At 37.0% G+C, this 27,186-nt stretch overlaps 1 protein-coding gene across 1 annotated transcript in view; it reads right to left on the bottom strand.

Annotated features, from left to right (window-relative positions):
• Nucleotides 1-9,358: 9,358 nt before the first annotated feature.
• The window catches only part of LOC141491948 (F-box only protein 36-like), a 35,277-nt gene continuing 17,449 nt past the window's right edge, over nucleotides 9,359-27,186 (bottom strand). Inside the window, exons 3-4 of the mRNA XM_074192663.1 lie at nucleotides 13,261-13,433; nucleotides 9,359-9,772 (exon numbers count right to left, since the gene is read on the bottom strand). Coding sequence (XP_074048764.1) covers nucleotides 9,605-9,772; nucleotides 13,261-13,433 — 341 coding nt within the window. The 3' untranslated portion in view covers nucleotides 9,359-9,604. The remainder of the gene's footprint in view (nucleotides 9,773-13,260; nucleotides 13,434-27,186) is intronic.

Below are 27,186 nucleotides of genomic sequence, written 5' to 3' on the forward strand. Positions count from 1 at the left end.
GCATATTTAGTACAACTTATAAAGTTGCCTAAATTAGTCCCTTGGTGAAAAAATAATCCTACTTTGAAAGCTTGGTTAACTATAACATGTCCATTAGCAAATGAACACTGAAATTAGATTCAATCAGAAACAGTTTAACTAGAAATTATATTTAATCAGTATATGCCAAAGAAAAACCAAATTTTATAAATTTAATAATTTTAGAAACATCTGGTTTAGGATCATATACATTCATGTGTCCCTCTGGCATATTGCATTTCCATATATACAAATAGTCACCTTTTTTTTTTATCCTGTAAATTCAGATTTTTTTTATAACTTTTATTTAAGCAGAAGTACCTTACTCTTTACAAGAGGTTTATTATAGAAGCAACAATAGCATTTTGTTTCCACAGATATCTTTCCCACTGTGATGGGGGGATAAAGAGAATTTAGATAAGACTGGATCTGGGTTTTAATCTTAATGCCTCACATAACCATAATACAAAATAAGTTGTGTATAGTGTTCTGTAAGTAGCTTAGCATAGATGGAATAGTTAGAACTTAGTGAATGAATTTGGAATTAATCAGGAACTTTTGTGGTCCTGGACAAGTCACACTTAAACTTTGTATCCCTAGGATTTTATCTATTAAGTCGAAGATAGTTTTCTGATTGATGAAAGTTTACTAAGGACAAACTCCTTAAGCGCTGCAAACAGGTGGTTGTTAGGTCCAAGGGAAGGAAGGCTAATTACTGTAGATGTTTTTCCTTAGAAAGGAACTACCGGGAGCAGCTAGGTGGCACAGTGGATAGAGCACCAGCTCTGGAATCACGAGTACCTGAGTTAAAATCCAGCCTCAGACACTTAATAATTACCTAGCTTTGTGGCCTTGGGCGAGCCACTTAACCCCATTGCCTTGCAAAAAAAAAAGGAACTACTGGGTAGTGTTGAGAGCCATTAATTGGAGAGTTCCACACTGACCCTGGCAGGTTGCTCACGTCCTCACAGGCATGTGCTTTTGCGGATCTATCAAATAAGAATAGCTCTGAAGTCTCTGGTCAGTTGCAAAACCCTTCTGTTGCTACAGTTCAGGGCATTTGAGGCATATGACCTTGACATATAAATGCTCTCTACAAAAACTTGCTTTGTTACTGAATACCATGTTTATTCAGAATGAAGCAAATAAGCAATACATAGTAAATTTATGGAACATTGCCAAATTACCCTGAAAGTCCATCAGTTTCAGTGTCAGATGAAGTTTCCCAGACCCCTTCATATCTTTGTTGCAGCTAAATAGTCACAATGGGTCAGTAGTCTTCCATGTATAGCCCCAGCAAGAGGTAGCTTGCTCCTGCCTCTATTATGTTCCCTCTAACCTTGAGGGTACTCCTCAGCCCCAGAAGTAGTGAGGGGCAGACAGATCCAGAAGGGGTACATTACTGCACAGCTGTTCTCAAAACAAGTTTACTATATTTTCAACATATAGAAAATCTAAAAACCTGAGCAAAACTGAGAATTAAGCAGTTAATGTTCAAGCAAGAGAGGTGGCAGCTCAATTTGAAATGCCTATAGACCCCTTATAGAATGAACACAAATTTAACTCCTGTGCTCAACTTTACTTGTGATTATGTTGCTGGCTAACATTTATAGGATATTATAAGGTCAACAAAGTTATTTCCTGTCAACAAACCTATGAGATAGGTAATGTTACTTCTGTTTTAAGTTTGAGGAAATAGGTTCAGAGTCTGGATTCAAACTCAAGGCTTCTGATTGACAGTTTCTCTTGTTCCTAGTTTATTTAACCCTTGTTTTGAAAATGACAGTTTTGGTGGGATGCCTAGTCTTAATTTCTTATAGTTGACATTGTCTCCACAATTTGAATGATAAATGTAACCCAAAGTTGAAAGATTGAGGAGAAGAAGAAAGAGTGGAATTGAGTTGCTTAATTGCTTAAAAATAACACCTTCCTAACCTCCTCCTCCTCAGGGAGTCCTTAAATACAATGAAACTGAAGCCTTTATAACAATGCTCATGATTGTTTTCTAAAGCAGAATTTTTAATTAGGGATAGGGTAGTAGGGGAAGGACAATGTCCAAATTTATTTAATAATTTTAGTTTAACTCCCACTTAATTATGTCTATCTGTTTCAAAGCAAATTTCAAAGTCAACAGTATTGAGACTAAGTGAATTCAATGATGAAGACAGTGCATTTATTATTTGACAAGATATGAACAAAGCTAATTTGAGTCCACACTTATCCGATATTGATTTGCGATCATCTTTGTACCACTTGAGCCCCATTTGAACATAAAGTATGCAAAGTTAAATATCAATATGAAAATAAGTATATCTGTTACATTCTCAGTGAGTAAATACAGAATAACAAGTTGAATGTTAGAGTAACTAAAAAACTCAAATATTTGAAGTTTTCAATGATATTTAAAAGTAAATCTCAAATTTTTTGTTTCTGACAAATGAAAATATCCATCATGATGGATAAATACATAAGCAATTTGGAGAAGAACATTCATTGGATCAACTGAAACCTTTTCAAGACAGAGAAAGACAGTTTAAGATAGTAGAATCACAGAAACAAGTAAAAGATCCAAAAAGTTTTCAACTACAGTGATCTTAGGGATTCACAAGTACTTTAATGAAAAGGAAAGGGACTTTGGTTTACTTTACCTGGAGAGAGCATGAAATTTGTAAACTGAATAGCATCTTTTTTTTACATTTTTATTTGTTTACACATTACTAAAATAGTCTTCTTGTAAGAGTAAACATAATTCCCCCTCCCCCCCACAAAAATAAAAAACCTCACAAGAAATAAAGTGAAAGAAAAAAATTTTGCTTCAGTCTATGTTCAGATACCATTGGCTCTGTTTCTGGTGTGGATTGCATTCTTTATGATAAGCCCATCACAAAAGCTGCTTCCATATTTTTCCACAGTTGATGTTGCTGATTGTAATTCCCTCCATCCATTTCTCCCCACTACCAATTATATTTTCTCTCTCATTTTGTCCCTCATCAAAAGTGTGCTGTGGGGCAGCTGAGTAGACAGTGGACAGAGCACTGACCCTGGGGCCAAGAGGCCCCAAGCCCACATCCCACCCCAGAGACCCAGCAACCATCCAGTCCCATGGTCCTAGACAGGGCATCCCAACAGATTGCAAAAAGTAAAAAAAAGAAAGTGTTATATCTGACTATCCTATGATCTACCCCTCCTCTATCACCTACATACTCCCTCCCTTTCTCCCATTCACTTTCCTTTCTCTTATAGATTTCTATGCCTTATTAAGTATATATGTAGTTTCCTTTCTGAGCCATTTCCAATGAGAATGAAGGCTCCCTCAATCCCCTCACCTTTCCCCCTTTCATACCATTGCAAAAGCTATTTCTTGACTCTTACAGGAAATATCTTAGCCTATTTTATTTCTCTTTTCTCCCCATTCCATTTTTAAAATATACTTGCAAATTCATATCTCTCCTGTGTCTCGACTAAAAACTCCTAACTGCTTTAATAAATGAGAAGGTTCATATGAGCAATCTGTGTCATCTTCCCATGCAGGAATACATGCAGTTCATCATCAAATCCCTCATAACTTGCCCTTCTCATCCACCCTCTCTGTGCTTCACCTGAGTCCTGTACTTGAAGGTCAAACTGGTTGTTTCAACAGAAACATTTGAAATCCCCCTGTTTCATTGAAAGTCCATCTTTTCCCTTGGAAGAGGATGTTCAGTTTTGCTGGGTAGTTGATTCTCGGTTGCAATTCAAGCTCTTTTGTGTTCCAGAATATTATATTCCAAGTCCTATGAACCCTTAGTGTGGATGCTGCTAAGTCCTGGGTAATCCTGACTGCAGCACCACAGTATTTAAATTGTTTTCTTCTGGCTACTTGTAGTATTTTTCTCTTTCACTTGGGAGTTCGGGAACTTGGCTATAATATTCCTGGGGATTATTTATTTTTTTATCTTTTTCAGTAGGAGATTGATGGATTCTCTCAATTTCCATTTTTCCTTCTGCTTCTACAATATCAGGTTAATTTTCATATAGAAATTCTTTAAAAATGAAGTCAAGGCTCTTTTCCTAGTCATGACTTTCAGTTAGCCCAATAATATTTAAATTGTCTCTTCTGGATCTGTTTTCCAGATCTGTTGTTTTTTCAATGAGATAATTCACATTTTCTTCTACTTTTTCATTTTTTGAAATTGTTTTATTGTGTCTTGATTCCTTTCAAAGTCATCAGTTTCCCTTAACTCCATTTGGCCAATTCTGCTTTTGAAGGCATTCTTCCCTTCATTAACTTTTTGGATTGTTTTATCCATTTGACCTAAACTGGTTTTTAACATGTTATTTTCCTCAGCATTTTTGAGGTCTCCTTGACTAAGCTGTTGACTTGGTTTTCATGTTTTTCCCACATCTCTCTCATTTCTCTTCCCAATTTTTCCTCTACCTCCCTTACTTGATTTTCAAAATCTTTTTTTGAGCTTTATCATAGCCTGAACTCAACTTCTATATTTCTTGGAGGATTTAGATACAGAAACTGGAACTTTCTCATCTTCAGTGTGTGTGTGTTTTGATCCTCCGTGGGACCAAAATAATTGTCTTTGGTCAGGTTCTTTTTTTCCTGTTTACTCATTTCCTCAACCTGTGCCTGGTTTGGGGTGCTTCCTGAGCTTTTGAGTATCATTGGGATAAACTCCCCCAGGGACCTCAATTCATTCAAGGTCTTATGAGAGACTCTTGACTGCTCTCCTGCCTGTGCCCTGGAATATGGATGATCACCAGCAATCCCCTCTGCCCTGGAGGAGGGTCACTGCTTTATGACAATAAGAAGCCCACAGACTGTGACCAGAGTCTGAAAATGGACATAACACAAGAGACCTGTCCCAGGGCCAGAGGAGAAACCTCAACATTCTCCCCCCAACCCCTTACCTTTGGTGGACTGAGTGCTCTGGGAGCAGCTGCTGGGCGGCTCTCCAGGCCTTCTGTTTCCTGGGATCTGGGCTGCGCTGAGGGCCAAGCTGGCTCCCACTCACTCTGGCAGAGGTTTCCCTACTGATGTTTCAAGTTGTGCTTGGTGTTCCCTGGGTTGCCAGGTCAGGAAACTGCTTTTGCTGCTTGGAGCCAGTGTTCCCTGGGACACAGGCACCTAAGTGCCCAGCAGGATGTTCCCAGAAGGCTGGAGCTCCTTCACTCTGGTGTGATAATCCTGGCTATTCTGCTGCCCCATCTACCCCCATGAAACAGCTTTCCCGCTATTTTCCAGGTTACCTTGGACTAGAGAATTGCCTCACTGGATCTTTCTGTGGGTTCTGTCTCTCGAAAATTTAGTTAGAGCCCTAATTTTAAGGTTTTGGGAATATTTTTGAGAGAGCTCCTAGGAAAGGCTGTTTTTATGCCTCCATCTTGGCTCTGCCCCCTGGATAGTATCTTGAAAGAATGCATACTTGTCAGTACAAGAGAATTTTTTAAGAGAGAGGATACTTTTAATAAGCAAAACCAGACATTTTGAAGCCCTTTGGAATCAAAAGGATTGCTTGCATTATAAAAAAGTTGTAAAACAGCTAAATATACAAAGTCAATAAAACTGGTGTTTCCTATAGGTGCTAATATAATGCTTGTCAAATGATAAGACAAACTATTTTGGATTATTTTCGGAGAGTATCTTGGGAAGGAGAGTCATTCACAGTTGAAGACCTTTGCAACCAAGTAACTGAGAAGCTATCTTGTGTTCATTGTATGAAACAACAGATGTAGTTGAAAATTTGATTAGTGAATCATTAAAGATGAAGTATGTAGAATATGCCAGGGATTTTTTTTTGTATAAACCAAGTGATGATCAGGATAGAACTTCAATATAACTAATGTATATTTACCAGAATATTTATAATGTAGGAATATTGTTCTGAGTTTTGTACTGATAGAATTCAGTTGAAAAGCACTAACTGGTTCAAATCCCATCTCTTGTTAAAAGAAAATGTAATAACTAGATTTGAATAAAATGCTAGCTAGTCTGGTTTTATGAAATGTTGGAGGTGAGAAAGTAATTTTTTTTAATTTAAAAAGAGGGTAGGACAATGCTACATAAAATTTGGAAATCACACCTGAATTTGCTGTTCAATTTATTAATTTCAAGCTTTCTCCAGGTAAAGCAATCACACAAAACAAAGGCCACTTTCCTCTTCACAAAAATGCTTATGAATTCCTAAAATCACTGTAGTTGAAAAATTTTGGGATCTAGGCCCTTCTGGTTTCTTTCTCTGGGATTAAAAGATTTTTAGTCATTCACCCTTCACTTCAGTAGTTCAAAACATTTACCAAGCTTATTAAAAACTGGCCCTGTGAAAGGATTTGGAAAGGTAAATAATAATTTGTCCATATTACATAGAAAAGCAGTGTAGGGAATAGAAGACTTAAGTCATCTAGAGTCCTTTGGTGTTCTAATTTTTTATAGGTGCATTTATTGCATTTATTATATTTTTTTTAATTTACTAGGTGTAAATAACATTTTTCTTCATTAGAGTAGTAGCCTCCAAACTTATGTACCTTGTCAATTTTTTTAAGGTTTTTTTTTTTTTGCAAGGCAAATGGGGTTAAGTGGCTTGCCCAAGGCCACACAGCTAGGTAATTATTAAATGTCTGAGACCAGATTTGAACCCAGGTACTCCTGACTCCAGGGCCAGTGCTTTATCTATTGCACCACCTAGCTGCCCCCCTTGTCAATTTTTTTATAAGTTGGGCATACACCTTCAAATGTGTATTTATTTACTTTAAACAATGTACACATACTGATGAAGTTGGGCTCAGGTGGTGAGTTAGGGTTTGAATAGTGAAAGAATTTCACAAAACCTTGTGAGAATTATAAAGGCAGATAAACTTTATTACACAGGTGCATGCAGTATCTCTAGTGGATAAGCAAGTGGAATGAAAAGCTAGGACTTAAGTAGAGGTACAGGGATAGGAGTCAGCTCAGGCATAGTAAAGGATTGTCAGGATATTTAGGGGTAACAGGCTCATTTTGGGTAACAAAGAGCTAACAACTGATTATCACATTGGGCTTCTCCCTCTGTTTCCCTGTCCTTGTAGGACCCTCCCAGAGTTATCTATTTGGTTAGCAGAATACAGATGTCTATTATCAGTTCAAGGTTTGATAATGGAGGGAGAGGGGGAGGGATGTAGATTTTCAGGGATGGCAGAAAGCTTTTTCCATTGGGATAACAATTTTTTTTCTATAATCTACTTTTCACAAGGTCAACATAGCATAAGATTGTTATAGAAAGACATACAAGTAATTTTCAATTTAAAAATTTTAAAGGATAAAGATGAAATACTATTCCCTTCTAGAATCTATATGCCCTTGGACTTAGTAAGTAAATGACTAGTGAAACCTGTGCTTTAGGAAAATCATTTGAGCATTGAGGCTGGTTTGGAGGAGAGAGAGACCAATTAAGAAGCCATTGCAATTGTCCAGATGAGAAGTAATGAGTGCTGAACTAGGTAATTAGAAGGAAAGTTATAAAAGATGTAGAAATAGAAACAAGATTTTGGTAGCTGATTTGGATACATGTAAAAAGGGGGCAGCTAGGTAACATGGTGGATAGAGGGCAAGACCTAGAGTCAGGAAATCCCTTTCTGACTTCAAATCTGGCCTCAGAACTACCTGTGTGACCCTGGGCAAGTCACTTAACCCCAGTTTCCTCCTCTGTAAAATGAGCTGGAGAAGAAAACTGGCAACCAAATTATCTTTGTCAAGAAAACCCCAAATGGGGCCATGGAATTCAACTGAACAACAAAATGAGGCAAAGTGGGCAATCAAGGTTAATGTCACCCTAAGATGACAAGGGAAATGTTGTGGCCAACTGAGCATTTGAGAAAAGAAATGAGTTTGGGGGGGAAAATAATGAGTTCTAGTTTGGACATAATGAATTTGAGATGCCAACAGAACATGCAGTTCAAAATGTCCAAAGGGTAGTTTGTGATGTGGAACTGCAACAAGAGAGACATTAGGACTGGTTACATAAGTCTGAGAGTCATCTACATAGTCCCAGCCATTAAACTCATAGGAATTGATGAAGTCATATAGTGAGGAGCCCAAGACACAGCCATGGGGTACATAACCATAATTAAAGGACATGATATCCAATCAAAAATTAATGAGTGGTTAGAGATGGAGAACCAGCAGATAGTATAAAGTCTTACTCAGAAAAAAAAGTGGGTATCTAAGAAGAAAGTCCAACAGGGTCCAATGCTACAGAAGTAAGGAAGTATGAAAACTTGACATCAAATTTGTCGATTCGATTGCTGGTGACTTTGAAGAAAGAAGTCTAAATTGAGGAGCCAAGTATAAGACTGGTTGAGAACCCAGGAGATTGGAAAGATGACGGTATTTTCCAAGGAAATAACATTTCAGCAAAGTCAGATTGGGAAAGAAAACAATTATGCCCATTCATCTCTTTTCCCACTGAAAAATGAAAAGTGGGTGGAGTGGAGTTTCTTTCTTCTCTAGCTACCACCCCAGAACTCAGAACCACCTGTTGTAGTGATCCAGTGGAGTTGACTAAGGGATCGAAAGATTGGGGCAGTAGGTGCCTGGGTTGGATTTCGGTTATCATTCTGAGAGGGCTAATCCTGGGGATTGCTCAGGAAGGAAAACTCTGAAGGGGTTTTGAATGAGGTTAAAGGGTATGATGTACTTGAATTCCCTTTCTCTAAGGTTGACTCCTGGAAAGGGTTAATTTTATGACTGTTATAAATGGCTCATAATTATAAAAATTTAGACTGGAGTGATTGAATTAACTTTTATTAACTTTTCTGCAAAAAAAAAAAAAAAGGTTATCTCTCCTAGCGGGGAAAAAGCCCCAAACTGAGACAATATCCAGTCTTATATACAATTATATACACTCCCCTCCAAGCCAGCCATTGGGCTGAATCGTCAGTGGTACAATCTAATCAATATGATGAGTCTCAGTTATCCCAGTGGGGAGTGTATAGTAGTTTCTATGGACCTCATTAAGCAAGTGCACTTGCAGGAGTCAGACTCTAGGTCAATACAGGATTAGTGGGAGGTAGACCTTGGTCTAATCCCAGATAGGAAGAACTCTCCCAGTTCCATGATTGATGGGGTCAATTCCTTTATCTCCCCTTCTGTCTTACTCTCACATACCTGCACATAGATGTCTTTCCTATTCAATAGCCATAGACAGTTTTTGTAATATGTATTTTTTAAACTAACAGTTTTCTCTTACATCCTGTGGACCAAATACCCTTTATTCTTCACAATAACCCCCCCCCCCCAGGAGACCAGCTTTGTAGACCACTGACCTAGATGAAATATGCTACTACACTTTAAGCAAATATGTTTAATATTTGACTCTTTTCCATATTTAATATGTTAATGTCCAATAATAACCTGTGGATATTGCTATCCCCCCAGATTTAGGTAATCAAATAAGTGTGCTTCTTTTGTGCTACATACTGAAAAAGTTCATTTTTATTATGGAGTAGATTGCAGTAGATTGTGTGTGTAAATTATATCACTCAAATTCATCACCACTATTTCAGCCATAAGCATGATACAATTGTGATTCTAGTTACCGAATAAAAATTCTGATTTCAGTGTTTAGAAGAATGCAGTTTGTCTTCTCTGCATGGGCTGCTTCTGAGGATCGGTTTTTTGATGGAAATTTATCAGCTTCTTATAAACCATTAGCCCCATTCTCTTTATGTCAAAGGCACTTTTGTTTTGCAGTGTTTTAATCTTCTCCCAGAATTCTTCGCTTTTGCACATCTGAAAAGAAAAATGTTAGCATTTGAAAGATAGATGGTAACAAACATAGCATAATTATAAATGTTGATTGAATGATTCAGTGAAACACATTATCTCTAATCTAATGGAAACTAGACTGATGTTTCTCCTAAGTTACCTAAGCCTGGTATAGAAATTTAATGACATCCTTCTATGGTAATTAACATTTTTAGTTGAAGGAAGTGGGAAGTAGAACTGGTCAAGAGAAACCCCCCTCTGCCAGTACAGGTTATAGCCTAAGGCACTGAAAATTTAACTAGGGTTATAATAGCTGGTATGTGTCACAGCTAGACCCAGATTTCAGTGTGTGCTGGTTCTAAGGCCATCCATCATGTCACAATGCTCTACCATCTAGGATATCTATTTTAAAAATTGGAGGAATTCTCCCCACCCCTCTGCTTTTTTTTTTTTTAATCTTGAGTCAAATAACTAGGTGACATTTCTGGCATGGTTGATTATAGGCAAATGCTCTGAAACCAAGGAATCTGGAAATAAACTCCCATTCACACTTTTCTTATTTTTCTGTAAAGATTCTAGTTGAAATAATAGCTTGTATTTTTTAATTTTTCTCTTTTTATCTTGAAATAAATATTTTGTCTTTTCCCAGTTATATGTAAAAACACTTTTAACATTAGTATTTTTTTCAAATTTTCAGTTCCAAATTATTTCTGTCCTGCCTTCCCTTCCCTCTTCCTGAGATGGCTAAATAATTCTATAACGGTTATATATGTGTAATCATGTACAATATATTTTCATGTTCATCACCTTGAGAAAGAAAATACAGACAGAAAGAAAAATTATCCCACAAAAAAATAAAATGTAAAAGAATATGTTTCAGTCTGAATTTATATTCCATCAGTTTTTTTTCTGAAGGATAGTATTTTTTGTTATAAATACTTTGGAACTGGATCATTGAATTACTGAAAATAGTTAAGTCATTCATAGATGATTATGGAACAATGCTGTTGTTAGTGTACAAGGTTCTACTCACTTCATTTTGCATCAGCTCTTATAAATCTTCCATTTTTTCTGAAATTTTTCAGAAATTATCCTGTTCATAATTTCTTACTGCACAATAGTATTTCATTCCAATCACATGGCAAAACTTTTTCAGCCATTCCCCAATGGATGAACAGCCCTTCAATTCCCAATTCTTTGCCATCACAAAACAAGCTGTTTATAAACATTTTTATACATGTAGACTCTTCCATTTTTAAAAGTTTCTTTGGGATATAGTCATAATAGTCTAGTTCAGGTTCAAATGGAATGGATTCTGCCACTATCTTCTAGTTTTCCAGACTTTTATCAAATAGAGAGCTCTTGTCTTTAAAAAATTGGGACTTTGGGTTTACCAAACATTAGATTATTATGTTCATTGACAACTGTATATTGTACAACTATTCTGTTCCATTGAACCACCACTCCATTTATTGACCTTTACCAGATTATTTTGATGATTACTATTTTATAATACAGTTTGAGATCTGATTCTGCCAGGTCACCTTCCTTCATATTTTTTCATTAATTCTCTTGATTTTTTTGTTCTTACAGCACTAAAAAAATATTTTTGGTAGTTTCATTGGTATGGCACTGAATAAATTAATTTAGGTAGAATTATCTTTTTTATTATTAAATAGCTTGTATTTTAACACTATAATATTAATATTAACTATAAGCCATTGAAAGAAAACAGTAACATCTCAATATGGATGAGGTGGAACTGGAAAAGACTAATGATCTGGTGGTATTATTCCCATAAGCTGCTGGGCAGCTTCTGGGAAACCAGTCTTTGGGTTCCAGAGGGAATATGGAGTATACTGACAATTGGGCCATAGATGTCACCAGGAAATCATATACTGTTGATTTGCCTGGCATTAATCCATAAGGCCAAAGACTCCCACAGCATCCAGGCCATCACCAGGAGTCCTGTTCCTATTAAGTCAGGTCATGAGGCGATAATGTTCAGGAAAAGGCAATAAGAAGGATGCCTTTGCACAACATTCCCCTCATTATAATCAATGCACATCATGCCAGAATTCATGTGATGTCATGGTCTTCTTCAATCACAAAGGGCAACAAATAATCAGTTCATGTTAAAAAATGTGTGGCCCATTTTGATGGACTCTGTGATCAGTATGAGTCAATAGTGTGACAGTGCAGCAACAAAAAGGAATGTTCAATTATCAATAAGGAAAGAAAAGTATCTAGAACAATGAAGGTGATAATTCCCACATACTCTACCCTAATCAACTGACATCTGGCATATAGTTTCCAATTCCAGGCACCATAGTTTTGGAAGGGCATTCACAAACTGAATGAGTTCAGAAGAGAATGACTGGGATGTGAGGGGATTGAAGAACTTGCCATGTAAGGATTAGTTTTAAAAAAAAAAACCAAAAAGCTTGAATGTTTAGCCTAGAGAAGAGAAACTATGAGAGGAAAGTGATAGATGTCCTCATGTCTTTAAAGGGCTGCCATGATAATAATTATTCTGCTTGACCCTGGTGAACAAAAATAAATGAGAGCAATGGGTTGAAATTATAGAAAAAGAGATAGACTTCATGTAAGGAAAAAACTTGCTTACACTTTGCACTGACCAAAAGTATAATAGGCTTTTTCAGGAAATAATGAGTTCCCTTTTGTTGATATTAACTGTGCCAGGTACTGTGCTGGAGATACAAATAAAAGCAAAAATGAAAGTCCCTACCCTCAAGAAGCTTACATTCTAATAGGTGAAAATCAGACATTAAAGGGGACTGAAGGTGGGGTAGGAGAAGAGAAGGTGTCCAGATGGAGCATGGTGGCAAAGTCTAGCAAGTCAAATGCAAAGAATAGAGGGGAATTAAAAAATGGTCTGATCTGGGGGTGGCTAGGTGGCACAATGGATAAAGCACCAGCCCTGGAATCAGGAGTACCTGGGTTCAAATCTGGTCTCACACACTTAATAATTACCTAGCCGTGTGGCCTTGGGCAAGCCACTTAACCCCATTGCCTTGTAAAAACCTGAAAAAAAATGGTCTGATCCCTGGAAGTAGTCCTTGCCTTCAAGAAGTTTATAATTTGATGAGAGAAGCAACAAGTATATAAATTACTGAAGTCTCTGGCATTCTTAAACACATGCAAATTCCTGAGTATACATACATACATACATACATATATATATGTATATATATACATATACACACACACATATATATATATATATATATGTGTGTGTGTATCTAAAACTAAGGAATTTGGAAGCTATTTAACTCCCAGTAAGATATATATCAGGATATCAGGTTAATTGGTAATTCAAGATGGAAGATACCAGTAGTTAGGAGAACCAATTCCTCCAATGGAAGCCAAGGTCAAAAGGAAAAGGTAATATAATTATTTTCCTAGTACAAAGGACATTTCATGGAGTTCTTTTATGTTTCCCAAATGAACTCTTTTTTTTCTTTTAGTTTCAAAATATTTCAAGATGTTACCTTTTGGAATTTTTTGCAGGTTTTTGACAACTGCCCAATGTCATCCAAATCCAAGAAAGAGAAGATGTGTATGAGTAGGCTTTCAGGCATTCGAATTAAAAAATCATAATGCCCATGACATAAATTCAAAGTATATTCTAGCACTTTCTTGCCAAACACCTTCTGGAATTGTTCTGAAAAGTAAAAAAGAGCGATTAAAGCCAGACTTATCAAGATACAAAACACCATTTAAAAAAATGCACGATAGGGAGAGGTTACTTCTACACTGGTCTCAGGCTGTAATACGCATTTTAAAAAACAAAGGAAGTAGTAATAAAGGAAATGTAGTCTGAGTGATTGGTGCAAAGCTCCATTTGTATTTTTTTTTTTTTTTTGGTTTTTGCAAGGCAATGGGGTTAAGTGGTTTGCCCAAGGCCACATGGCTAGGTAATTATTGTCTGAGGCCGGATTTGAACTCAGGTACTCCTGACTCCAGGGCTGGTGCTCTATCCACTGTACCACCTAGCCACCCCCTGCTCCATTTGTATTAACACAAAAGTTGTACAAGACAGCCTGCATTGCAATGCACTGTTGCCATCTCATTGAAAATTTTTTTTAAGTCAGAAAGATTTGAACTTCTTTCTCTACTCCCATCATGATCACATTGGGTCTTTAGACAATAGACTAGTTCAGTAAAACATGGGTTGCCCAGACATTCATTCACTCATTCATTTCTTCACACACACACAAATACTGACCCTCTGGCACTGGCTCTTTTCCCATAAACAGGCTATAGGGTAAAATGCAAAGAGCAATATACTAGACATTCTGGGTTTTGGGGGGGGGGCAGAGCCAAGATGGCAACAGGAGAAGAGCCTCTAAATTTTTGAGAGACAGAAGCCACAGAAAGATCCAGTGAGGCAATTCTCCAAACCTGGAAAATAGTGGAAAGGCTCTGCTCCACGAGGTTAAAGTGACAGCACACCAGAGTGAAGAAACTTCAGCCTCCTGGAGATAGCCCCAGGGTGCCTGGGAGCTGTGGGTCACAGCAGCAGGGGCAGTTTCTTGACCTACAACCCGGGGAGCACCAGGCACAACATGGAGGATTAGCGGGGGCCCTCTGCCAGAGCCAGCATGTGAAGCCCAGGCCCTCAGGGTTGAGGCAGTTGGTGAGATCAGCATTGTGACCATGGCAGTCCAGTTCCAGGAAACAGAAGCAGGTGTGGAACCATCAAGCAACTGAGCTCTGAGTGCTCAGCCCACCAAAGGTAGGGGAGACTTCTGAGGTTTGTTTTCTGTACCTGGAACAGGACTCTGGGGCTCTGACCACATTCAGATCCTGATTGCAGTCTAGGCCCCCATAGAACAGGCTTCCCCACCCCCCAGCCCCATGGCAGAGGGGTATACTTGTTGTCATTCATAGACCAGGAGGGCAGTCAGAGCCACACACACTGGAGTCCTTGTGGGGGGTATCCCAATAATACTCAAAAGCTCAGGAAGCACCCCAAAACCAGGCACAGGCTGGAGAAATGAGTAAACAGAGAAAAAAGAGGAACACCATTGAGAAATGCATTGTCTATGATCCCAAGAAGGATCAAAACACTCAATCTGAATGTGAGAAAGTACAATCTCCTGCATCTAAAGATTCGAAGAAAAATGGAAGTTGAGCCCAGGCCATGACAGAGCTCAAAAAAAAGATATTTTTTTTAGTTTTTGCAAGGTAAATGGGGTTAAGTGGCTTGCTCAAGGCCACACAGTTGGGTGATTATTAAGTGTCTGAGGCCAGATTTGAATTCAGGTACTCCTGACTCCAGGGCCAGTGCTCTATCCACTGCGCCACCTAGCCACCCCCTCTCAAAAAAGATTTTGAAAAGCAAAGAAGAAAAATTGGGAAAAGAAATGAAAGAGATGCAAGGAAAACATGGAAAAGAAGTCAGAAGTTTAATCAAGCAGATCAAAAAAAAATGCTGAAGAAAGTAACATGTTAAAAGCCAGCATAAGTTAAATGGATAAAACAGTTCAAAAAAGTTATTGAGAAGAAGAATGCTTTAAAAAGCAGAATTGACCAGATGGAAAAAGGAGATAATAAATCTCTCAGATGTAGAATGGAACTAAAGGAAGCTGATGACTTTACGAGAAGTCAAGCCACAATACTTCAACACTAAAAGAATGAAAAATTAGAAGAAAATGTGAAACATTTCATTGAAAAAACAACTGATCTGGAAAACAGATTCAGGAAAGATAATTTAAAAATTATTGGAATACCTGAAAGTCATGATCAGGAAAAGAGCCTTGACATTATTTTTAAAGAAATCCTACAGGAAAATTGCTCTGATATCCTAGAAGCAGAGGGCAAAATAGAAATTGAGAGAATCCACCAATCTCCCCTGAAAATAGATCCAAAAAAGAAAACAACCCCCAAGAATATTATAGCCAAGTTCCAGAACTTCCAGATCAAAGAGAAAATATTACAAGCAGCCAAAAGGACAGAATTCAAATATGGTGGAGCTGCAGTCAGGATCATACAGGACTTAGCAGCAACTACATTAAAAGCTCATAGGGTTTGGAATATAATATTCCAGAAGGCAAAAGATCTTGGAATGCAACTGAGAATCAATTACCCAGAAAAACTGAACATCCTCTTCCAGGGGAAAAGATGGACTTCCAATGAACCAGGGGAATTTCAATTGTTCCTGTTGAAATGACCAGAGCTGAACAGAAAGTTTGATCTTCAAATATAGGACTCAGGTGAAGCATAGAGAGTGGAGGAGAAGGGTAAAATATGAGGGACTTAATGATGATGTATTCCTGCATAGAAAAATGATACTGATAATACTCATATGAACCTTCTCATTTAATAGAACAGGTAGAAGGAGCTTTTATAGATGAAGCACAGGAGAGAGCTGAATTTGAAGATATATTGTGGTGTAAAAATGGAGTCAATAGATTAAAGGGAAATGTAATGGGAGGAAGAAAAAGGAGAGGAGGAATAGGCTAAGATTTCATATAATAAGATTTTTCTTTATTACAATGAGCTATTGTAATGATATGAAAGGGGGGAAGGTGAGGGGGAATGAGGGAACCTTCACTCTCATCAGAGGTGGCTCAGAGAGGAAACAACATACACATTCAATGGACTATAGACATGTAAAGTAAAAAGGAGAGGGGGGAAAGTGGGAAGGGGGGAATGTGGGTGATGGAGGAGAGGGTGGATCATGGGGGAGAGTGATCAGATATAACACATTTTCTTTTTTACTTCTTGCAAGGGGCTGGGATTGGGTGGCCTGTCTGGGACCACGGGGCTGGGTGGTTGCTGGGTCTCAGGGTTGGTATGTAGGCTCAGGGCCTCTTGGCCCCAGGGCCAGAGATCAGTCTGCTGCCACTCAGCTACCCTATAGCACATTTTAGAAGAGGGACAGAGTGAAAGGAGAGAGAAAATATAGTATATTGTAGTGGGGAAGTATTGATGGAGGGAGTTGCAATCTGCAAGAGCAATGGTGGGAAAAATAAGGAAGTAACTTATGTGATGGACTTATCCTAAAGAATGTAATCCACCTGAGATGTAACACAGACTGAAACACATTTTTTTTTCCTCTTTCTTTTACTTTATTTCTCATGAGGGTCTATATTTTTTGTGGGGAAGAGATATTATGTTTACTCTTAAACAAGAATATTTTAGTAAGTATTAAAAAAATCACGTACAAAAATTTAAAAAAAGTTAAAAAAATGTTCTGGGTTCTAGTCCCAACCTTGCTACTACTAGGGATGTGATCTTAGACAAACCACTGTCTCTCTCTTAGTCTCAGGTTCCTGATCCACAAAATGAGGAGAGTTGAATTAGACCTTTAAGGTCCATTTATTCTAAATTCTATGAGGTTCTAGTACTGTAGATCTGAGGGATCAGTATCATAGGCATAAACCCTTCCATCTGATACACTGATTGTGTGTTCATTGGCAAGCCAAAGATCTTCTATGCTCCCCAAGTTACAGAGGAGTTTTACATCCATATCAGGGGAGAGAGTTTAGCATTAAATGAGAAAGATTTGCTTAGCCCTACCAGATCTAAAATTATATTATAAAGCATCAGTTATCAAAACTGTCTGGTATTGGCTAAGAAATAGAGTGGTAGATCAGTGGAATAGACTAGGTGCAGTAACAGGAAATGATTAATAATCTATTGTTTGATAAACCCAAAGAATCCAATTTCTAGGATAAAAACTCTCTCTTCAATAAAAACTGTTGGGAAAATTGGAAGTTAGTATGACAGAAAGTTGCATTAGACCATCATCTCGCATTCTATACCAAGGTAAGATCAAAATGGGTACAGGATTTAAAAGACAGTATCATAAGCAAACTAGGAGATCAAGGAATAGTTTACCTGTCAGATCTATGGAAAGGGAAACAGTTTATGACCAAGGAAGAGATGGAGAACATCATTAAAAACAAATTAGATGATTTTGATTATGTTAAATTAAAAATATTTTGCACAAACAAAACCACTGTAGCCAAGATCAAAAGAAATGTAGTAAATTGGGAAACAAATTTTACAACTAGTATTTCTGACAGAGGACTCATTTCTAAAATCTATAGAGAACTGAAACAAATTTATAAAAAAAAGACATTCCCCATTTGACAAAGGACATGTCAAATGACATGCAAGGGAAATTTATACAGATGAGGAAATCAAAATGATCCATAGTCATATGAAAAATTGCTCTAAATCATTACTGATTAGAGAAATGTAAATTAAAGCATCTCTGAAGTACCACCTTACACCTCTCAGATTGGCCAATATGACCAGAAAGGACAATGACCAATGTTGGAAGGGAATTGAGAAATCTGGGACATTAATGTTGGGGGTAGAACCTTTCTGGAGAGCAATTTGGAATTATGCCCAAAAGGCAATAAAAATGTGTGCACCGTTTGATCCAGTAATACCATTACTGAGTCTATACCCTGAAGTGATCATGAAAAAGGGTAAAAATATCACTTGTACAAAAATATTTATAGCAGCTCTGTTTGTGGTGGCAAAGAATTGGAAATTAAGTGAATGTCCATTAATTGGGGAATGGCTGAACAAATTGTGGTATATGTATATTATGGAACACTATTGTTCTGTTAGAAACCAGGAGGGATGGGAATTCAGAGAAGCCTGGAAGGATCTGCATGAATTGATGCTGAGTGAGATGAGCAGAACCAGAAGAACAATGTACACCTTAACAGCAACAGGGGGGTGATGATCAACCTTAATGTACTGGCTCATTTCATCAGTATGATAATCAGGGACAATTTTAGGATATCTGGAATGAAGAATACCATCTGTATCCAGAAAAAGGATTATGGAGTTTAAACAAAGACCAAGGACCTTTAGTTTTTTTTAAAAAAAGGTGTCTTATTATGTTATTTTGCTATCTCTTATTTTTTATTTTTTCCTTAAGGATAGGATTTCTCTGTCAACACATTCAATTTTGATCAATTTATAGCATGGAAACAATGTAAAGACTGTCAGACTACCTTCTGTGGGGGGTGGGGAGGGAAGCGAGACTGGGGGGATTATTGTAAAATTCAAAAACAATAAAAAAAAAGATTGGAAGAATATAATGAAGCTGCATATTGTCATCTTATATATAGAGTACATCATGTGAAATGCCATGCTGGACAACTCAAAAGCCAGAATTAGAATTGCAGGAAAAAATTGTAACCACCCCAGATATGCAGATAATAAACACTCTAAAAGGGAAAAACAATTCAAAAGCCTATTGTTGAAGGTGAAAGAGGAGAGCATAAAAGCTGACTTGAAGTTTAACATTAAAAAAAAAAACCACTTCCTGGCAAATAGAAAGAGAAGAAATGGAAGCTATATTATATTTTATATTCTTGGGGACAAGGATCACTAAGATGGTGCTACAGTCATGAAATTATAAGTCAGTTGCTCCTTGAACAGAAAGCTATGGCAAATCTGGACAGCAAATTAAAAAACAAAGACATTGTCCTGCTGTCATAAATCCATATAGTCAAAAATACAGTTTTTCCAGTAGCAAGATATATCTCAGAGTCTGACTATAAAGAAAGCTGAGTGATGAAAATTTAATACTTTCAAAGTGTGAAGCTGGAGAAGACTTTTGAAAGTCCCTTGGACAGATTAAATCAGTTAACATTTAAAGATACTAACTTAGTCCATTCACTGGAAGGTGAGATAGCAAAGCTCAAGTTTAAATGCTTTGGCCATATAATCAGAAGATGGGACCCATTGGAAAAGACCCTAAAGGTGGGAAGAAGAAAATGGCAGAGGATGAGATGAATAAGTAATGTTTTGGAAGTAAGGAACTTGAGCTCGGAGATAGTAGAGAATGGAAGGGCCTGGTGTGCTGTGGTCAATGGGGTCACAAATAGTTAGACAAGGCTGAACAACTGAAAAACAAAAATAAAAACAGCTTCATATTTTTATTTTTAACTTTTGTCAGAGTTTCTAGCTCTGAAAAAGCAGTATTAAAGTGTCCTGCAATAAATGTATCACTTTTGACATTTTAAAAGAGAGAGAGAGAGAGATTCTCCCCTGAAGACTTCCTTATGTTAAAGAAATCTCATAAAAAAAGATAAAAAAGGTGGGGGTGGGGTGTCTTGATTATCAGTGTTGTGCAGTAGATAAAATACTGGTTTTTCAGTCAGGGGAATCGAGATTCAAATCCTGCTTCAGATACTATCCATGTAACTTTGGACAAATCATTTAACCTCATTTCCTGGGCCTCAGTTTTGTCAAAAGTCAAAAAAACCCTTTGATCCAGCAATACCACTATTGGGTCTATACCCTGAAGAGATGAGGAAAAAGGGTAAAAACATTACTTGTACAAAAATATTTATAGCAGCCCTGTTTGTGGTGGCAAAGAATTGGAAATCCAGTAAATGTCCTTCAATTGGGGAAATGGCTTAGCAAACTGTGGTATATATGTATGTCATGGAACACTATTGTTCTATTAGAAACCAGGAGGGACGGGATTTCAGGGAAACCTGGAGGGATTTGCATGAACTGATGCTGAGTGAGATGAGCAGAACCAGAAAAACACTGTACACCCTAACAGCAACATGGGAGTGATTGAAGGACTTGCTCATTCCATCAGTGCAACAATCGGGAACAATTTTGGGCTGTCTGCAAAGGAGAGTACCATCTATATTCAGATAAGGAGCTGTGGAGTTTGAACAAAATGCAAGGACTATTCCCTTTAATTTAGAAAAAAAACCAGATAGCTTATTGTCTGATCTTGTTACCTCTTAGACTTCTCTTCTCTTTAAGGATATGATTGCTTTCTCATCACACCCAATTTGGAACAAGGTACAACATGGAAACAAAGTAAAGACTGACAGAGTGCTTTCTGTGGGGGGGGGAGGGGGAGGGAAGCAATATTGGGGGAAAAATGTAAAACTCAAATAATATCTTTAATAAAAATAAATTAAAAAAATTAAAAAAAAGTCAAAAAAAGAGAATGTAGTTTGAGTGTCCTTTGAGGACCTTTCTAGCTCTGGCTCATAGCTCCTGTGAGAACTTTTGATCTCATCTGATCCACCTGTGGGCTTTCCAAGGCTTCCCAACCTTGCTAGATCAGCTGGAGTTGGCTGGTGAGGTCTTTGAATATTTTGAGACACCTCTACATCAGGATAGGGAACAAAAACTGGGTCACCAGAGAAAGTTTCATAGAAGAAATAGTGCCTGAACTGATGCAGTTTAATGCAAACCAACAATTCTTAAAGGCAGGGGATATGGAGGGAGGTATTATAGGATGAAGGATAGTTTGGGTGAATATGAAGATGCTGAAGGTGGAATTCTCAGTTAAGGAAATAGTTAACAGTTCAATTTGATTGGAATGGCATGTAAAATATGTGCTGTCCATGCTAGTGTTGTAATCCACATGGGTCATTCAATGCCTTGTGACAGTAGAACCTACCATAAGGTACTATCATTTTATTTTCCTCTGAGAGACTGGAATTTTATCAGTCTCACATTGCTAGTTAATGATACAGCTGAAATATAAACCTAATCATCTACTCACTTCAGATTCATTATTTTTTCTACTTTTGTCTTTGCAATGTTTAAAGATGTAAAGAAGAAGAAGAGTCCATTTAGTTGTAAATAAAGCTAGACCATTAATTATAGTATTATATGCAGAGGTAGATAAACCCTTAAAGATAAGAGAAATATTCATTCATTTAAAAAAATTCAAAATATTCTTTGGCAGTTTGCCTCCCTCTTACTTCTCCACCAGCAATCACAAATGCAGATCACTTGAAATAACTAACAGCAAAATTAACTGATAATTTGCATGAAGTCTTGGCAAGTTTCCACAGTAACGCTTAATGGCCCAGTGAATGTAATTTGCTCACATCAGATAGAAAATGAAATCTTTCAGATGAATGAACATATATCATTTTATTCTCAAAGCCCAGCTTGTTGAAGCAGAAACAAAGTCTAGGCCTGAATACTAAAAGCTTTTCTTTTCCATATATAGAAGTACCAGATGCCTCACTTCAAAATCCAATTACTTTTTTTTGTAATATTGCTTAATATTTAAGGAAATAAAAATATTTTTAAAATATCCAGTGATGAGACACTCATTGTCCCCCACAGCCTATTCCATTTTAGAAGTTATCGTTATAAAGAAACTTATGTCACTGAAACCTTCCTTTTTGTAACTTCATTGCTCCTAGTTTTGCTTATTGAATGCAAATAGAGGTCTTATCCCTTTTATGTGACAGAGCTTTAAATACTTAAACACAATTATCATGTATTCCCTGAGTCTTTTTATCTCCATATTATACATCTGCACTTCCTTTATCTGTCCTAGTTGAAGCCCTTCACTAATCCAGCTGACCTCCTCTATAGACTTCAAGATCTTCAATACCCTTTTAAAGCCGAACATTATGTTCCAGGTTCTGACCAGAGCAGAATACAGCGAGACTATTTCTCTTTTTTTAAAAAAAATCTTAAAATTAAAAAAATTGTCATATGGATCACAAAACATAAGAGAGGATTCATAATTTAAAAAACAATAAATTTCATTTTCAAGAAAGCCTACATAATGAATATTAAACATCATGTTCAAAATTATCCATGTTTTCTTTGCTTCCTTGTAGGTTTTATTGTTTTCTGCTGTGTACTGTTTACTAATTTTTTTCTTCCCTCCTCTCCCCAGGATAATTAGGCATGGATATATATTATGCACTTAGATATATATATATATACATACCCATATATAGACCTATATATGTACATATACATAAATATATAATTTAGAAATATATTTGATTTCTGTGTATCTCTCATTTTAATAGCATTATCCAAAATCAAAGAACCCTCCTCACTGCTCTATTCTACTTCAATTCACTACCTTTGCCATTTTATTCCTTAATCAATCCCTCTTTAAAGAATCCCTCCCTCAGTTTGAACAAAGTTCAAGGACTATTCCCTTTAATTTAGGAAAAAAACAGATATCTTATTGTCTGATCTTGTTACCTCTTAGACTTCTCTTCTCTTCTTTAAGGATATGATTTCTCTCTTATCACACCCAATTTGGATCAAGGTACAACATGGAAACAAAGTAAAGACTGACAGATTGCTTTCTGTGGGGGGGGGGGGGTGGAGGGAGGGAAGTAAGATTGGGGGAAAATCGTAAAATTCAAATAATATCTTTAATAAAAATTAATTTAAAAAAAGGATCCCTCCCTCACACAATGTTTGGCACCCCCTCCTCATTAATCTACACACCCTTCTATATACCTTCTCATCCTGTTCTTTACCCTTTTACTCATTACTCTCTGTAACCCCTCTTCTTATTTCTTTCTGAATTTAGAAGGTTTTTATAGCCTTAAATATGTATAAACTCATTCCAGATGAGAGTAGGTTTCCAGAACTACCAACTCTCCTTCCCCATCTAATTCCTCTGTATCAATTCTTCTTCTCACACTTCATTTATATGATGGTAACTTTATAAAAAAATTTTTCCTAGACCTTTTTGCTTTTAAGAATCCCATCCTACTCAGCTCTACCCTCATCTTTGCTATTCAGTTACTAAAATCTTATACATGATTTATATTTCCACATATAGATAGCAAACAAATTGTCCTTATTGAGTTATTTGTAATTCATTTTTGATGTTTTCCTTATATTTGGTTCTTGTATGTTAAATGTTCTATTAAGTTCAAGCCTTTTGGGAACAAAATTCTAGGGGTGGCTAGGTGGCGCAGTGGATAGAGCACCAGCCCTGGAGTCAGGAGTACCTGAGTTCAAATGTGACCTCAGACACTTAATAATTACCTAGCCGTGTGGCCTTGGGCAAGTCACTTAACCCCATTTGCCTTGCAAAAAAAAAACCTAAAAAAAGGGAACAAAATCCTAAAAGTCTGACAATTAATTAAATATCCATTTTTTTTCCATTCAGGATTATACTTAACTTTGCTGGGTATGATATTTTTTTACCTCAACCCCAGGTCTTTTGTTCTTTGATATGTTGTATTCCAAGACATGGGGTATTTAAAGTAGCCACTACTAGGTCTTGTGGAATTCTAATTGTAGTTACATCATATCTGAATTGTTTTCTTCTAATGTTTCTTAATACTTTCTCCTTAATCAGGGGATTTTGAAATATGATATTCCTGTAAATTTTCCTCCTAGGATCCCTTTCAGGTGGTGATAGGTGAATTTTTTTCTATTTCTACTTTCCCCTCTTGTTCTAACACTTCAGGACATTTTTTTTTAGATTTTTCAAGGTTATGAGGTTAAGTGGATTGCCCAAGGCCACTTGGCTAGGTAATTATTAAGTGTCTGAGGTCGGATTTGAACCCAGGTACTCCTGACTCCAAGGCCTGTGCTCTATCCACTGCGCCACCTAGCTACCCGGACATTTTTCTTAAATTATTTCTTGTATTATTGTTTCAAGATTCTTTTTTTTTTAATCATAGCTTTCAGGTAGTTCAATTATTCTTACGTTTTCTCTTCTTGAGCTGTTCTCCACATCAGTTGCTTTTCTTGTGTGGTATTTCACCTTCTCTTCTATTTTTTCATTCTTTATATTGTTTCAATATTTCTTCTATTTTTCTGTTCTTTATATTTTGTTTAATTATTTCTATTTTTTTCATTCTTTATATTTTGTTTTAATTGACTTCCCCTTGCTCCATTCTAATTTTCAAAGAGTCATTTTCTTCCTTAAGATTCTGGATCTACTTTTCCAATTAGTTTACTTTCTTTTCATAATTTTTTTGTTTTTCTTGGATTGTACTTATTGTCTTTTTTAGGTTTTCCTTCATCTCTCTTATTTAATTTTTAAAGGCTTCTTTGAATTCCTCTATGAATTCTTTTTGGTTTTGTTTTGGCAAGGCAAGGGGGTTAAGTGGCTTGCCCAAGACCACACAGCTAGGTAATTGTTAAATGTTTGAGGTTGGATTTGAACTCAAGTCCTTTTGATTCCAGGACCAGTGTTCTATCCACTTTACCACCTAGCCCTAGGGGGCATTTTTTTTGAGTAAGTAGCCATTTAATGTTACTTTTTGTATTGGAGAGGCTTTTTTTTTTGCTTTAGCATTTTCTTCTGAAGACAAACCCCTGTCTTCTCTATTCCCATAGTAATTGTCTATGGTTGGGTTCTTTCTCCTTTGCTGCTCATTTTTTAAAAAAATTCAGCAATCTTTTCTTATTCAGCTCTAGTCCTGCAATGTGAGGGGTGGGGGGGTAGTGTCTCTGACCTTGGAGCTTTATCATGGACCCCAGCTCTACACTTCTTCTCCCCCCTAAGCCACAGCTGGGATCCCTCAACTCACTGTTCCAGAAATGATCTTCATCTCTGAGAAGCCTCTAATGTCTATAAGCTTCAGTTCTCCTCTCTGGTGTTTTTATAACCTGGTTTCCCTTCTCAGCATGGGTTCTCTCTTTCCCCTCTCCCCACCCCTCCAACACCCAACTTGGTTCCAAGACCTGAACAGTCCTGGGGCTGAGGTGGAGGTAGAGACTGCCTCCCACCTTGGTTGCCCCTAGAACTCATCTCAAGTTTCAGGGAGCTAGCCTGGAGGTGACTGCACTTCACTCAGCCAGGTGAACCTCAGGCCTGGGATCTTTCTTTTGATCCTCCTGGTCATCCCAGAAGGAACACTAGATCTTCTCTGGTTGTCCCAGAAGCAACATGGTTCTGCCACAACTTTTATTTGTTTTTGCTGCACTGTTTTTACCCTGAGGTGTTTTTTTGACTTGTTAGTAAAGGAAATCTGGAGAGCATGGAATTGTTTGGCCTACTCCACCATCATCCCAGAATCCCTCTCCCTAATTACTTTTTTTAAAATCTAAAAAACAAAACCCCATATCATAGTTTGGAATTTAATTAATTCCAAGAGGAGGAACTGATATATGTCTCTATGTGTATAATATCATATGGAATGGATTGTTTATTGAATTGGTCCAAATATGGTCTACCTTCCATAACAGGCTGCCCCCTAAATCTAAGCTAATACATAATGGATGTGTGAACCCAATCAAATCATTTTACTACTCAAGGCTCTCAGCAGCTCACTAAGGTGAGAAAATTCAGAACAGGGGCTATCAGGCCTGTATTGATAGAGACTACCGTATTAATCCCCCATACCAATGAAATCATACAAATGGTGATATATATATATATATATATATATATATATATATATATATATATATACACACACATGCATGTGTGAATTTGGATGCACACATGTGCATAAAAATGAACATATATGTGAACATATATAGAATCACTCACATATAAGTATAGTTTTGTATAGATGTATAAATGTGAAACATATAAACTCAAACATCATTTACATATATGTTATATATATGCATATATGCATTGAAAAATAAAACAATTAGAGACTCAGCCCTCAGGTTTTATATGTCAAATTCAAGATCAAAGTAATGCAATATAGACCTGGGACTTAGACTAGTTTATAAACTATTAGAATACACCAATTTTTAAAAGGATAATGGAAGGCTGATAGACCCTTTTTTCTCCTTTTGCCCATGGGAAACATCTTGCAGCCTTGGTCACATAGGGAGTTCAAAGCTCTGATGGGGTTTGATTCTGGGTTCTACCATTAATAAGTTCCAGTGGTCACTTTATTTCTAGGAACTTGAATTTCTTCATCTGCAAAATGAAGGGATTGAATGAAATGATATTCAAGATACCTTCTACCTCAAGCATTTAGTAATTATAGGGTTCATTCAACTGAAATTATTCTCTCCAAGGTTACCAATGGTCTCTCTTTAATTGCCACATGTGATACTCTCTTCTCAGTCTTCATAGTTCTCTCTGTAGCATTTGACCCTGTTAGCCACCCTGTCCTCCTATGTACTTTTGTCTCTCTGGACTTTTGTGATACATTCTTGGTTCTCCTCCCACCTCTCTGACTTCTCAGTCTCCTTGGGAGCTTCATCACCATATCCTGTTCCCTAACTATGGAGAACCTACTAAGACTGTCCTGAACCTTCTCCTTTCTCCATATTCACTCTTTTTTTAGTGTATTTTTTTTGCAAGGCAATGAGGTTGTGACTTGCTGAAGGTCACACAGCTAGGTAATTATTAAATGTCTAGGTCAGATTTGAACTCAGGTCCTCCTGACTCCAGTGCCAGTGTTCTATCCACTGCAACACCTAGCTGCCCCTGACATTTATCTATTAAATACTACTACAAATCTGGCTACCACTAGTTCTTAATCCATCTACCTATACTGCTACATGATCCTCATTGCTCCATATGTTTCACAAGAACATCATGAGAAATTTTGTCAAATGCTTCATTAAAATCTACACATCTATTGTGGTTGTTCTTTTTCACTTATGTCCAACTCTTTGTAACCCCATTTGGGGTTTTCTTGACAAAGACACTAGATAGGTTTGCCATGTTCTTCTCTGGTTCATTTTACAGATGAGGAAACTGA

Source organism: Macrotis lagotis, chromosome 6 (genome assembly GCF_037893015.1).
Source record: "Macrotis lagotis isolate mMagLag1 chromosome 6, bilby.v1.9.chrom.fasta, whole genome shotgun sequence".
Classification (NCBI taxonomy): Eukaryota; Metazoa; Chordata; class Mammalia; order Peramelemorphia; family Peramelidae; genus Macrotis; species Macrotis lagotis.